The 14,184-nt window shown below is 40.3% G+C and overlaps 1 protein-coding gene across 3 annotated transcripts in view; it reads left to right on the top strand.

The window, feature by feature from the left end:
- The window catches only part of EVA1C (eva-1 homolog C), a 61,972-nt gene extending 52,756 nt beyond the window's left edge, over positions 1-9,216 (top strand). Inside the window, exons 5-8 of one of the 3 annotated variants that reach the window (XM_063442841.1) lie at positions 2,004-2,147; positions 2,509-2,580; positions 4,832-4,921; positions 6,990-9,216. In XM_063442841.1, the coding sequence (XP_063298911.1) occupies positions 2,004-2,147; positions 2,509-2,580; positions 4,832-4,921; positions 6,990-7,360 (677 nt within the window). In that variant the 3' untranslated portion in view covers positions 7,361-9,216. Of the gene's footprint in view, positions 1-2,003; positions 2,148-2,508; positions 2,590-4,831; positions 4,922-6,989 lie in introns of all 3 variants that reach the window. The other 2 variants (XM_063442832.1, XM_063442851.1) reach the window with 2 other exon arrangements.
- Positions 9,217-14,184: the final 4,968 nt, after the last annotated feature.

Genomic DNA, 14,184 nt, shown 5'->3' with positions numbered 1-14,184 from the left:
CAGAGTTCCACAGCAAAAACAGTGAATATGAGAACTCTGAAAATGGGCAACAGTTTAGAGAAACTCAGTAGCTTGCCCTTTGGTTAGTCCCTGACCCGGCTCTGTTTTTGCTCATTTGTGCCCTAACAGAGAGAACCTATGCTATTTGCCAAGGCAGATAGTGTATTTAAATTACAACGAAAGGCAATTTCTTCTCTATAAAAAAAATTGCAATTTCTTTTTTTCTTTTTAGGAATCGCAATCTTAACATTACACGGTTAAATCTTCCTCTAATGGCCTCTAATCTTCTAATCTTCTAATCCTCTAATCTTCCTCTAATCATATTGACAGCCACTAGAGGGGCTTACTGCTGCAGCATCCGAATAAAACTGTCAATTAACTACAGCCCCCATAGGAAAGCATTGAATCAGTGCTTTCCTATGGGCAAATTTGATGCAGACAGACGTGGCACTAGCCATTCATCTGCATCAGGTTCCCACTACTCCTCTATGAGGAGAGTTGGATTGGACCAGCTCCGGAGGAACCCATGCCTCCTCCATGACGCCGTAGGAGGAGCAGAGGTGAGCAGCGCTAAGGGAGCCTCGGTGCTAGGAAAAGGTGAGTAAAAAAACTTTTTTCATTATGGAGATGATACCTTTTTATTAGGGACAGGGACACTAAAGCGTTTGTGTTCCTTTAATATCTTAAAATCTGATGACACCTTAAAACTACACACATTGACAGAGGTATAATTTCTATTCTAAATAAGTGTAAACATTGTGATCAATCTATCTGTAGAATAGAATTTATATATGTATATGTGTGTGTGTGTGTTTGTTTATGTATATGTGTATATGAGTTGGTGTGCTTGTATGTATATATGTATATGTATGTGTGTGTGTGTGTTTGTGGGTATGTGTGTGTTTATGTATATGTGTATATGAGTTTGTGTGCTTGTATGTATATAGCTATATGTGTGTGTGTGTGTGTGTGTGTATGTATTTGTGCATGTGAAGGTTGAGAACAGTAGGGTGTGATCAAAGCAAACATTAATATAAAAGGATTAGGAGGATGAATGCTAATCTTTGCATGGCAGATATTTGTGAACTACGTTTCCCATGATGCTGTGCCAAGGTTAGGCATCACTGATTCAGGAGCCATGGGTGTAAGGTTACTTAACATTCAGGAGGGAAACGTATTTTTGCTCTGTTGATGGATATCAACACCAGTAGGCTGAAAGCTGTGGAAAACTCAACAGCGAGAAGGAATGTGTAATAAAACAACAACAATATTTATTCAGCCATTTAAAGAACGTTCAGTTCTAGTAATAATGTTGCTGTAGTCTCCTGGCTTCGCAGTGTTCTAAAAAAAAAAAACCTGATGAGACATCCTCATGAGATTAATTCTTAAAGCAGATCGGTCACCTTCTGGAGGGGTCTTTTCATATTTTGCAAAGACCTCTGATTGTTACTGCATTCCAGTGGCCATGGGGGGCAGGAGAAGGTAGATTTTACTTACCTGGCCACAAGCCACCATCTTCTTTTGCAAAGTCCTCTTCAGCTCCTGTCCCTGTACTCTCATGCATGCGCAAGAGTACAACACTGATGTCTAGAAATGCAATATTTGTATTCCTCAATCTCATTAACAAAATTAATCCTTCATTCACCCTCTTCGAGACTGTAGAATCCACTACATAAATACTTACTCCACAGCAAATATAGAATAGATGTTTCTGTGGATTCTTGTGTCAGTCTCAATGGAATTATTGAAGTTGGAAATATAGAATGTCTTAAGTGTTTCTTAGAAAATTAGTTATATTGGGCATGATCTAAAGAACATGTATAATAATTGAACAATTTAGGATATATCATTTTAACCACAGCTGCTGCCGACTAGGTTAATAGAGGCTTTCTCCGACGCATTTTACAATGATTTTTCTTTTCCCTGTAATTTAAAGGAAGCTACATTTGCTGTCAAACAAAGTTATGAGTTGTTTGTTCTTTCCACTGTTTATTCCCTTACAGATTGTTTGTCATACTCTGCATTAGACGTGCTGGCACAGAGGTGTTACGGCAAACAAAGGTGCAAAATGACGGTCAATGATCAAAACTTCGGAAGTCCGTGTCTTCCAGGAGTTAGTAAATATCTAACTATTAATTATTCATGTGGTAAGCAAGTTTACATTCTCAGAGATATCCCCAAAGTTCTGTGCAATTATTAATGTATTATAGAATATTATTTTATTTTTTTTGTTGCAAATACAAATTAGGGCCGTATTTATCAAAGGGTATCATGTGCTATTTTAAGGTAAAGTGCTAAATGTTGAAAGACATTTTACTGGTTTCTAAGGTGATTGCTTATTAAGCACTTTATTCCAGAATAGTTCCTGTTCATTTAAAACTATTATCAGTGTTTAACACAACGTTCCAGCATCATTCGTCCATAATGAATAGGTCGTCCATATCTGGATGCGTATATATAGGAATTCGAAAAGAGAACAAATATATAATATTTCTTTTTTGTTTGTAGTTCCCAAAATCATACTGACTGAGGTCGATCCAAAGGTTTCTATTCTAATGCCTTCTTTGAAGCAGAATGATGGTGAATATGGTAATTTCCATGTTTTTTTTCAATAAACATTGTACATGAATACTATTCTTGACCATAGATTATTAATTAAGAATAATAATAATTAGGAGCAGCAGTCCAAAAGTAACTTCAGTGAATGGCCCACAGAATTTATATTCCAGGTGCATTGTGCACAAATTCTACAAGCTTCCAATCACCACCACACACTAAAACAAGAATAGGCAACTTTCGACACTTTGATGTTGTGGACTACATCGACCATAATGCTCTTTCAGTCCTAATGATGGGAAAACTAAAAGATATTTTTATAAATGAGGAGGGAATAGATACAAATGGAAGTTGCCTAAAATTTAGATATATCTGTTGTATAGAACATATGGAATGAGGTTTATTGGAAATCTGTTGTTGGCAAATACACATATATTTTATGATGATTGTGTGTGTGTGTGTATATATAGTTTTTTTAATTTTGAGTTTATTAGTGATATGATTATAAAGATGTACCAGAGTATTTCAATTTGATTAGTTAAGGCTCCAGCCCCTGGTGATTCAGAAAACATGTTTAATGTAAACGGCTGTTGCCTTTCTCCATGTGTTTAATAAATATAAATAAAGCAGTGATGAAATTAGTGTGGTGAGAAGATGGCTAGTGCCAAATATGGAGCAGATTCATTAAATTGTATTTTGGACTTTGAACATTAAAACCATCGTTTTATATCTATGATAATTTATATCTATGATACGTTCATTTTAAATGTAGGATATGTATATTAATTCTAACTACTTAAAGAACAGAGAATGATTAAGATCCCACTGGGTCCTAGGCTGTTTACCAGTTTGAGGCCCCCTTCATGCTTGACATATAGATGGTTAATGGGACCAGGAAAATTAAAAGTTCTGGAGTACCTGTCTAACACCTGGGCCTTAGGCAGCCACCTAGTGTCCCATTGTGGTTAATCCTGTTCTGCTAAGGATGCTTTTGTTAGTGTTTTTAATGGGGTTTCCTAACCTCCTATCTACACATCTCTACAGGTAGTGTATGTGAGAAATTTTAATGTATAAACTCTATAGATAGGATAACTAAGTGTATTAAAGTCCCAAGATCTCATTGTATCTTAACTTGTCTATGGTCAAGAGGTGATATTCATGTCTCTGTATGCTTTCCAAGTCTTCGCCTATCATGTGCATGCTCATTGCACGAGTTCATGTGCTTTATGGCCTAACCTCATCTGCACCGTTCAGACATACCAGGTATAAAGGAAAAGTGGAAGCAATATTTCTACAATTCAAGATCAGGTTACATTACTGAGAAAGTGAAATCTCTTTAAACATTATGGAACCCATTGTTAGTTTGCCACCAGAAATATGTTTTGCAGACGAAAGGATGATTGCTAAGCTTGGGTTTTCTGGTCAACAAAGACTCGGTATAGTGCTTTAATATTTAAAATGCTGTTTTTGTTTGTTTTGTTTGTTTTATTCTGTTTTTCTGTGTATCACTCTGTACTGTTTTCTATATAAACAAAGCGTCTTGGAAATCACTGTGTACCAAAAAGAACCAAAGATCATAAGAGCAATAATTATAATTAGGGATAAATATTAAACAAAATATCAGATGAAACCTGAACTAGGTTTCCTTTCATTCCCACACCAGTACTGGGGCAAATAAAACCAGTATGGATTCCCAGGACCTCGAATGATACAAATGGGAGCTAGTGGAAGTTAGCTCCACCCTGACTATAAGCAGGTGGTCAAAACAGAACTTGGAATTGAGGTCCCCAAGCTCATGACATAAGATCTTCTAACACTCTAGAAGATGAAGGGTTGCTTAAACCCTGGTCCTTTTAGCATTTCCTTAAACAGTGCTTGATTTGGGTGTGAGCTGATTTCTGCAATCTCAATTTTCAACTGTTGGTTCCCTGATCCATTCTTGATGGCTACAAACACATACTGTTCCACCAGTGTTAATGTGGGAGGGGGGGGGGGGGGTTAAAGATGGGGTCAGTTGGGTCCTTTACAAGCTGTTTCATCCTTGTATATTTATTGCATGTTAGCATGTCTGTTGATATATTCCTAACTTACCATCATAGCATGAATACCAAGATGTCATTTAATTCCATCAATTGGGTTGAACACCTCCGATGTTGAAATTCCACACTAAAAACTGTAATGTTCTGTATTAGTCATGCCTATGGATTGACTTCCATTTGGACATTCTTCTTTTTTTTTTCTTTTTTTTTTTGTTTTGTCTCCTCTTTTGAAACAGATATCAAACTTGAGCCTCGGGAAACACGACTTCCCAACAAAGATGGAATTTTTCTTAGCAATGTCCTGGCTGCGTTTTCTTATATTAGAGGTAGGATGTTGTTTAAAATGATTGACAAATGCATAGAGAATACACCATAGCATTGTGCATACAGACCACCTGAACATTAGCTGATAAATCATGTGATTTTTTTTTTTTTTTCTGAAAACTGTGGCCAAATCTTTCAAGTGACTCTCCCTAATGCAATCAGGGGTTCTAGAAAGTTATACAAAATTAATTATATCAAATTTAAAGGGACACTCTAAGCACCTACGAATTTGAGTGTGTGAGACCTAAAAACAGGGCATGGGATCAACATAGGAACAATGTTGTGTACAAAAGTACAAGAGAAACAGCCATGTTCCTATTCTTTATATTTACTGGGGGCAAACAGAGAAAAGTAAGGGCATTAAAAAAGTGGGAAACTGGCGGGCGGGGAATAGCGTGGAGTTCTCCTAGTTCATGGCTGTTTGTGGGCTGTTCAGGAAACCAATAATGTTGTCAAATTTGATTGATAGTTTATTTATTTATTTATTAAAGTTATTAATCCTCCAGGATTATCCTATAATTGTGGCAAAGGCCCTAAAGGGGCCAGGCCTGGATGTCACATACAGGCTTCAGTTGATTGAATATGGTGGGTTTTGATTAGTGTATCACTGCCATATACCAGCCTGGGAGGATTTTCTTTTTAAAGTACTAAATGATGCCATTAACCCCTTCAATACCCAAGTCGAGTATAAACTGTTTTATTTTCATGTATTTTGCAGTATGCTATAAAGCCTCATTTATACTCTAGTTATGATTACCAGCCTGTAGAGGAATTAAAGGGACACAATAGTCACCAGAAGAACAGCTGATTGTATTTGTTCTGGAGAGTATCATTCCCTTCAGACTTTTTGCAGTAAACACTGTTTTGTTTTGGGTTTTTTTCAGAGAAAAGGTAGTGTTTACATTACAGCTCAGGGATACCTCCACTGGCCACTCCTCAGATGGCTAAGAGAGGTGCGTCCTGGGACACTGTTCAGCACTGCCATTCAGTGTCTCCACCCTCTGCTTGGAGACACGGAACTTTCCTCATAGATATGCATTGATTTAATGCATCTCTATGAGGAGATGCTGATTGGCTAGGGCTGTGTTTGGCTTGTGCTGGCTCTGCCCCGATCTGCCTCATTGACAGTCTCATCCAATCCAGTGCTTTTCAATGTGAAAGCATGATGATTGGCTGAGAGAATCACTTTTGATGATATCAGTGAAGCAGGCAGATCAGGGGCAGAGCCAGCACCATCAGACTGGAATAAAGGTAAGATTTTACTATATTTAGGCGGGGTAAGGGAGGCTAAGGGGGCTAGATGGTGTTTTTAACACTATAGGGCCAGGAATACAGGTTCCTTTAATTTCTCTGCCAGAAGCCATTATATAGTCACTCATATAATACCTGTAATATGCTGAAATGTAAGCTCATCCCCTGCTTTCAAATACTACAGTAAGTTTCAATGGGTGAAATCATTCCTACAGTCGGGGGGGGGGGGGGTTGAATGTACTCCATATCACAGTCTGTATTACATTAGCATTCCAGTGATTGATAAAGATTGCTATAGCAACTTTATTTTCGAATTTTAGAAATATTTGACTTATCTACATTACTGTATGCTGACTTTATGCTCTAATGCAGACATTATTCATACATTCTGTTGCAATTTTTAGTAAGCTGTTCTGTTAGTAATCCCTTCAGTGTCTTTACACATACTTATAGGTTTTTGTCACAATTACTTTATGTAAGAAAGCAAGATACACTGTTATACGGTCTAAATCTTTTCATTTCTCATGTATTTGTATACGAATATATGAACGAATAAGAGAAAAATAAAAACCTGTGTAAATTTACTTAAGTAAAATTTTTAAGTGTGTTTGCAATACGTTTTATACCCATAATTGTTGTGTTATGATTTGTTTATATGCTAGCGATAATAAATGTTATGCTAATATTTTTTAAATCAAAAAATGCTTTGTAGTTAAGAGGTTAACAATGCTATACTAAACTATGGATATGACTGTCTAATACAATAATATTATATTTTTTTTTGTAATTTTTTTTTTAATACCCATATTTTTATTTTAGACCATCCAGAATCAGCTGCTTTATACTTTGTGTCAAGTGTTTGCGTTGGCTTGATATTTACTTTGTTCGCACTGGTAATCCGAATCTCATGGAAGAAAGACCAGCGCAAAACTCCAAAAATGAATGGACATGTTTTGCAACAAAAGGACTTGGAAGAATCGGCAAACTCCAGTGAGTCGGAAAGTTCTACAAAATCCCACTTTTCCGAGGAGTTCCAAGAGCTTTGCAAAGCGTCACGTCCAGTTCATCATGCAGTAGACGCAGCGGACCTCGCTGAAAGGATAGAACGAAGGGAACAAATTATTCAGGAAATTTTGATGAATAGTGGTTTGGACTTGCCCCCTTGTGGACTTACAAACTCTTTCTTTTAACCTGGATATATGTGGCATTGATATGGGTATTGTTATATAAATGTCAGCCTATCCAACTACAGGATGTCTTGTGTTTTGTAAGCTTGTTGTTGTTGAGCTATAACTCTCATTATGCTCAGACAAGTGCTGGGATCATAGTTCAACAACAGTGTGAAATCCCAAGGTTGCCCAGCTTAAAACCTTCTGTGAAGGAAAATGAAAATATAATTTAGCTTTTATTAAGACAAGAAATGTGGAAGATTACATTTTTACATATCAATTCTGTTGCATAATTTTAAAAAGCTTATATTTTTGTAAAGATTTATATTTATCTACATTCAATGTGTGATTAAAACTCTAGGTCTTCGAAATAAAAAAGTATTAAAATATTTATGCAAATGTGTCCCTTAGCAACAATGTAACTGAGCTATTAACTCCTTCATTGGTAACTACAACAGCTAAATGGAGGGTCTTTAATGTGATCTAGTATGTATTGCTTTTATGTATGTTAAATATATTTAATTTATTTATGCAATGTAGTAGAAAGAGTCATTCCTGAAAAATGACATTAATGATCATCTTGAGATGTAAAAGTTATATCCTGCCAGAAACTCAAAAAATATATTAGATTTACTTATTAAACCAGGAGTTGTGTAGAATTGACAAGGGGATTGGAAGTTGTTGATTAAAATAGTTTAAATGGTTAAATAGGCGAGTTAGATTCACACCACAGCTGCCCTATTTTATTGTGAAATTAAAGGGACACTCTAGACCCCTAAAGCAAAGTAGTATCTTTCTTGTTTCTTTTTCATTTTACAAAAGTGTAGATTTCAATAGAAGTTGGCATTTAAATTTATCTTACACCCTCCGTATGCCAATCAGACAACATGTCCTGTTACTTCCTGGTTTGGTTAGCTCAGTGGATTGCCCTGAGCAAATACTTCTCACTGAGCTGCATTGGAAAGTCTGTAATTGGACAGCCACAGAAAGTCTGGGCGGGGTTAGAAGGGGACGGCTTGCAAAGGCTGCAGACAAGAGAACTGCAGCTTTTGCAAGCTTTTTTTTTTAGTAATCCCCCCTCCCATAAAAAAAGTATAATTAAATTAATGCATACTTTCATCTTGAATATATTTAATAAACTCTGATTTTTATTTCTTTGTATTTGGCAGTGGAGTGTCCTTTTAACAGTTCCTTTACCTGTTCATCTCAATTTCTGGTTGGAAAAAAAGCTCAGTAAAAATATAATGGATTATTAAAATGCCATTAAAGCTAAATGTGATGTTTATTGAAATAAACACTGTTTGTGTGTGGAGGGGAGGTAAAAAGCTAATGGATGGTTAACCATGAAAAACATCTGGTAATTATGTATTAACTTTTTCTGCCTCCAACAAACAGTTTGACAGGGAATATAACTAGAACATGTTTCATAATAAAAAAAAATTCTAATTCTTATATGTTGATTTGGGAGATTTATTGTTTAACACATATATGGATGCTTTATACTTGGTGTTTTTTAGCATTTCTCCATCATGTTTGATGTGTTACAGAACTGCCAAAGAACAGGTTCACTGTTAGAACTTTTAGGACTTGAGGTTTGGCTTATCTTCATTTATAACTGGTATCACTAGTTGATGTAGTGTGTTCGTGGATTGATAAGACATACGGTAGTCTTTAATACCCATTTTGTTTGAGCAGCTGAATCTGTTTACGAAGTCCCACCTGACCGCAAGCACAGTCTTTGGTAGAAACTTTAGAATTCGTTTGTTTTTTTTATTTTGAGCGTTCCAAGATCCTTCTCAAGGTGATGTTTTGGTGGAGCATGTTGAATGTCCGTGACGTTAAATTAATCTTTTATTTAATATGCAAAATGAGCAACTAATGGTGTGGAATGACAAATCTGAGGGTAGTTAAGCAATTTCCCATTTATTTATTTATTTTTTAAAAAAATGTATTCTTTATTTTTATTGTGCGGGGGGTTACAGATATATCAACAAACGCCACAACAGCGTATCACAGGATTCACATAGAGTAATCAATGGCGTGAGGATTCGCACCTTTTTTATATAATTAGCATGCTCATCTACACATTTGTTCCAACAGAGTGAGATTCAGCTAAAATAGCTTGCCTAGAGAAAATAACATATTTAAGTATAATTATAAGATTAACATGAGTAAACGTTGCTTATATGGTACAAACTTAGAATGTCATAATGTGCTATGAGATGGGATGTTGTATGTACTGACAAATAGTGTGTTAGTGCCCATAATGATTCAATGGAAGCGAGGCTACGTGCCAGGTATGTTGTGTACTATATGTAAGAGGGTAGAGTGGGACATATGGCAGAGGGTTAGAGTGTACCAGGCTGCAGTGTGTTATCTTGCACACATTTTTTTTTTTCAGGTAAGGATATAAACCGTAATGATGTACATTGCTCAGATAATTTGAAAACATAACATATAATAACCTCGCTTTTTGCTTTCTACGTAATAAGTTAACATGCTGTGCCAGATGCTAGTCAGATACATACAAGATTACAGGTCTGGTTAGAGATAACATAGGTTAGATATAGCTTTATAACCATTAAAGATACGCTAGCAGAACACTATAGGCTAAGGCTGGCCTGTGGGCACCAGTAAATGTTATGTTTAAATCCGAGGTGGGTACATTTAGCGTTTAAAAATAAGTAAGCAGATCAATACAGGCTATGGCTGGCCTGTGAGAGACAGATAATGTTATATTTACTCTAGACAAGCCAATATTAGTAGTAACTGTTGCTTGTGTTACGGTGCATGGAGTTAGAGTAAAACATATTACCCAGATTGCCAGGTGAGTATAGTTGGCATTTATGGGTATGCAAGCTTAACAATACAAGTTTGGCTGATCTGTAATTGCTAGGTAATATCAACTGTGAGTTAAATCAAGCCCATCAGTCTAATGTGCCATATTAGTAGCGACTTTAGAGCATGTTATGGTGCATAGCAAAGTAAACATATACGGGCAAAACCTCTGGGTATGACAGTGTGATGCTCTCGCTAACTAGTAGCAGTCTAGGTCAGCGAGTACTGCAATTGTCCTTGCGAGTGTTCAGCCCACCCCACAGGGTGGAATTGTGCTGCGGCATGCGAGAACCAGTCCATGTGGTTTTGTGGGGGTGCCGCCTTGGTCCCTTTCACTGTTGAGGGTCCTCCCGGCTACCCCTGTATGCTTGCTCTTACCAGCCAGGTGCTGCAGCTCCCATGTTGCACCTCCCAGATCCATGTCGCTTGAGTGTCCTGTGTCTTCGGCCCGAGACCTTAGCGGGAGCCCTTACCGCAAGTCCATTGACCCCAACATCAGGGTCGTGGGCCCAAGGTCTCGCTGGGTTCCAGTTGACTCCTTGGGTGTATGGGTGGCGGTGGAGAGTTACCTCCAGGGGAGCTTCCAGTTCGGATGAAGAGTGAGGATGGCTGCTGGGTGTGTGGAGGGTTCGCAGCACTCTTTGGCTGGGTTCTGGTGCTTGGTTTCTTCCCGCGTGTTTTCCTGCGGGCAGAGGGCCTCTCCGTCTGCGGCGCCATCTTGGGGCCCTGTGCAGTTTAGGGGTAAGTCGCTTGCGGCTGGGTTGCTTTGGTTTCTCGTTGCTCCATTGTGTGCTCGGATTATTCAGCCGTGCCCGGTGTTCTAGCTTCGTCCAGAAGGCTTCGAAGATAGCGGTTAGGTTGGCTGTATAGTATGGCACTTCTGTCTGGTGGTCCGGTTTCTCGCATGGTGCACTTGCTGCCGCTATTTTGGTTGCGCCTTGTGATCGCCTACCCTGGTGCTGTTACCTCGGGTTGTAGGCTCTGCCTAAAGCCACCTCTCCAGGCGCTTGTTGTGGACCATCAGTCCCGAGGGGGGGGGGGGGGGGGTAGGAGGTGAAATCCCCAAGGGGTCCCCATCCAGGTCAGTCAGCGCGGGGAGCAGCCGTCTCCCCGTTGCTCGATCTCCGGTAGGCCTCAGGGCGCTTTGTCTGGTTCCTGGTGGGGTACAGGCTTGGTTTTGGTGTCGGTCTATTCCCCCGGGTGTCCAAGACATGATAACTCCTCACAGCTGTGCGTTTGTGCTGTTTTCTGGGCGGATTACCCCTGTAAAGTGCAATAGTATGCGGGAGCTGAGGCGTAGCACAACCGCTCAGCCTGGATGCTAGGCTCCGCCCCGCAATTTCCCATTTATTAGACATATAAAAAGCATAATGTCTATGACGTCTCACTATGCAGGACAAAATATGATAAATCTGCTGGTCCTTCACGTTAAAGTATAGGGTAATACGTATAACAGGCTCCAAGGACTTTAAAAATAAAGGAAATGTATTTACAAGACATATATCAAGGTATCAATGTTATTTTAATAAGGGCACAGTGTGGTTCTTCACTGCTTTCTGGCTGTCTATCCATCTGTCTGTCTGTCCATCCATCAATCCATCTACATCATTCATACAGGTTAATAGATAGCTGAAAGTACATAATCTAATATTGCTGCTAGGACTGCATTCAGATTCAGCCAGAGCTGCCCCAAATCAGAATACAGTAGATGAACATCTGAACCTTGGTCACTTGTTATTCGTATGATTCCATTAATTATGCAATACAGTTGAGTAATATCATTTCTCTCAGTGTATGTATCTGTAAGAACGTGTCTGTTTTTTTTTTTATCAGTCTCAGAATTAAAGATTAAGTTAAAACCTGTGAAACTCTATACACATCCTATAGAAAGAGCCAGTTGGCATGCACTCAGCCAATCATCTCTCTCTATTAAAGTGACACTATAGTCACCAGAGCAACTACAGCTTATTGAATTTGTTCTGATGGGTAGAATCATTCCCTTGAGGCTTTTTGTTTTGAATATTTTTATTGTTTTCATAGTATGACGTCATGCATCAAACTGATTTGTAATAAAGCAAGTGATTGCCCACGCAGGGGCTTAAGCATTGGTTTAACACAGTATATACAGTTGGTTGCCTACGTAGAGGCGAATTTGTCTGTGCCAGTGTAGCTTAACTTTATTTGTGCACAATTGGTTGCTTTGTGTTTTATAGTTTTGTGTACTGTGTTGCCTTTTTGGCTCTGGTAGAGCGTTAAGTAATTGCTTTGTGTTGACTATTGTGTGCCAGTGTTGTGTGTTCGCTGGATGGTAAATGTAAATTGTCACCTGTGCTGAGGCGCATTAATCATCTTGTAGACATTCAGCAATAATCAGGAATACAGAAAACATTTCCAACTTTCAACCTGAGGTGCATATTTGTTTTTAGGCTGCTGTGGAGTAATATATAATGAAGCTATCTGGCTATCAGGTATGCAGTAATAAGCGACTGTACAGGCCGTCGTGCAATAGTCTGTCATTATGCATGCAACGGCAGACAACGTTATGTCATGACCATTTGGCGTTTTAAGCTGACATAGTAATTTTATGCTGCTGTGCAATAATTCTTTATGTAGCTATTTGGGTATCAGGTTTACAGTAATAAGCGACTGTACAGTCCATTATGCAGCAGTCAGTCATTAAATATGCATTAGTGGACAGCATCAACTTATGGCCCCTATGGGCGTTATGGACTAAACTGTACATTCCTTTGGCAATATAAACTGACTTGGTAGAGGAGAGCCAGCATCACATTGACAGAATAGGTAAAGACTCAAGATATAACTGCAACTTTGAAAATACACATGCGAGCTATCAGTCGACTGGATCGCCCTGTCAAGAGGGTCACCTACATACCACATATACCAACTAGCATAACATTATATGCAGAATGTGCAAAACTTAAAAATAAAACAAGTAAGAAATAAACGTAGCTTGTGAGATGCAAATGCAGGCCCGTGATCCGCAGGGCCGCTATGTGAATTCCCATGTCTATCTGGGAAGGCCTCCCATGGTGCTGCCCCCACACTGTCCCCGGGGTGCCAGGCCTCCTTCCCTCACCCCCAGTCCGATCACTGCTCACCGGTCGGGTCCCCCACAGTTCCGTGGGCACTCAGGAGCTGAAGCTGTTCGTTGGGCCCCACCACAAAAACCCTCCGGCCGGCTGCTCCCTGCACCTCCCCAGCTCTGCGTGGTTCCCTTGAGGAGTGTGTCCCTGTGTCTCACCCGACGCCGGCCACATACTTGGAGCTGGCGTCCGCCCTCCACGACCACCGGTCCGTCGAGGGGGTCGGCACGATCCCGCCCCACCGGGCTCGCGGCGCCAGGGACTAGGCTTCCCGGGCACCCCAGACCTTGATGCCCGGGCACCCACCTCTCCCGCGGTCGAGGCCATGGCCTGGTTGATCCGTCTGGTACCTGGCCCTGCCGGGGCCAGCGCAAGTCGCCCATGCCAGACCTTCCTGGTGCGTCTCCTTCAGGGATAAATGTTCGGGCGGGCTGTACACGTTGCCTATGCCCGGTCAGGCGGCCTGCTTGGGCCCCGCGCGGTATCTGCCGCCCCGGGGTGTGCCGCCGCCATGCGGCCTGAGTTACCCCCCATCCCCCGGCCGGGTGGGTGAAGAAAGAAAAGGAGGGGGGGAACGGGGCCAAGCCGCCCCTTGCCTCAGTGTATTCTTTCAGGCTGCTGTTTGTTGTGTCTCCCGTCCGGTCTCATCGGCGGGAGTCGCCATTTTCCATGTGCGTGGTGCTGCGAAGGCCTGCTCGTTTGTTTGCAGCGTTCCCGGCCTGAAGTCTGCCTCTGTTTGGGGTCCCCAAGAAGCTTAAGTTTTGCTGGGTAATTGTAGACCAGTTAATGCCCGTTCATGGTACAATGGGCGCTCATTTTCGCGTTTTTTTCCGGGCCCAGGCCGGGAGGCTCAGTGTTGTGCTGCCTCTCAGTTCGGCGGCTCGGCCCCGCCCCCCCCCTTGA

The sequence above is a fragment of the Pelobates fuscus genome, chromosome 1 (assembly GCF_036172605.1).
Source record: "Pelobates fuscus isolate aPelFus1 chromosome 1, aPelFus1.pri, whole genome shotgun sequence".
NCBI classification, from domain to species: Eukaryota; Metazoa; Chordata; class Amphibia; order Anura; family Pelobatidae; genus Pelobates; species Pelobates fuscus.
The sequence above is the reverse complement of the archived record's forward strand: the minus strand, read 5'-3'. Positions and strand labels throughout refer to the sequence as shown.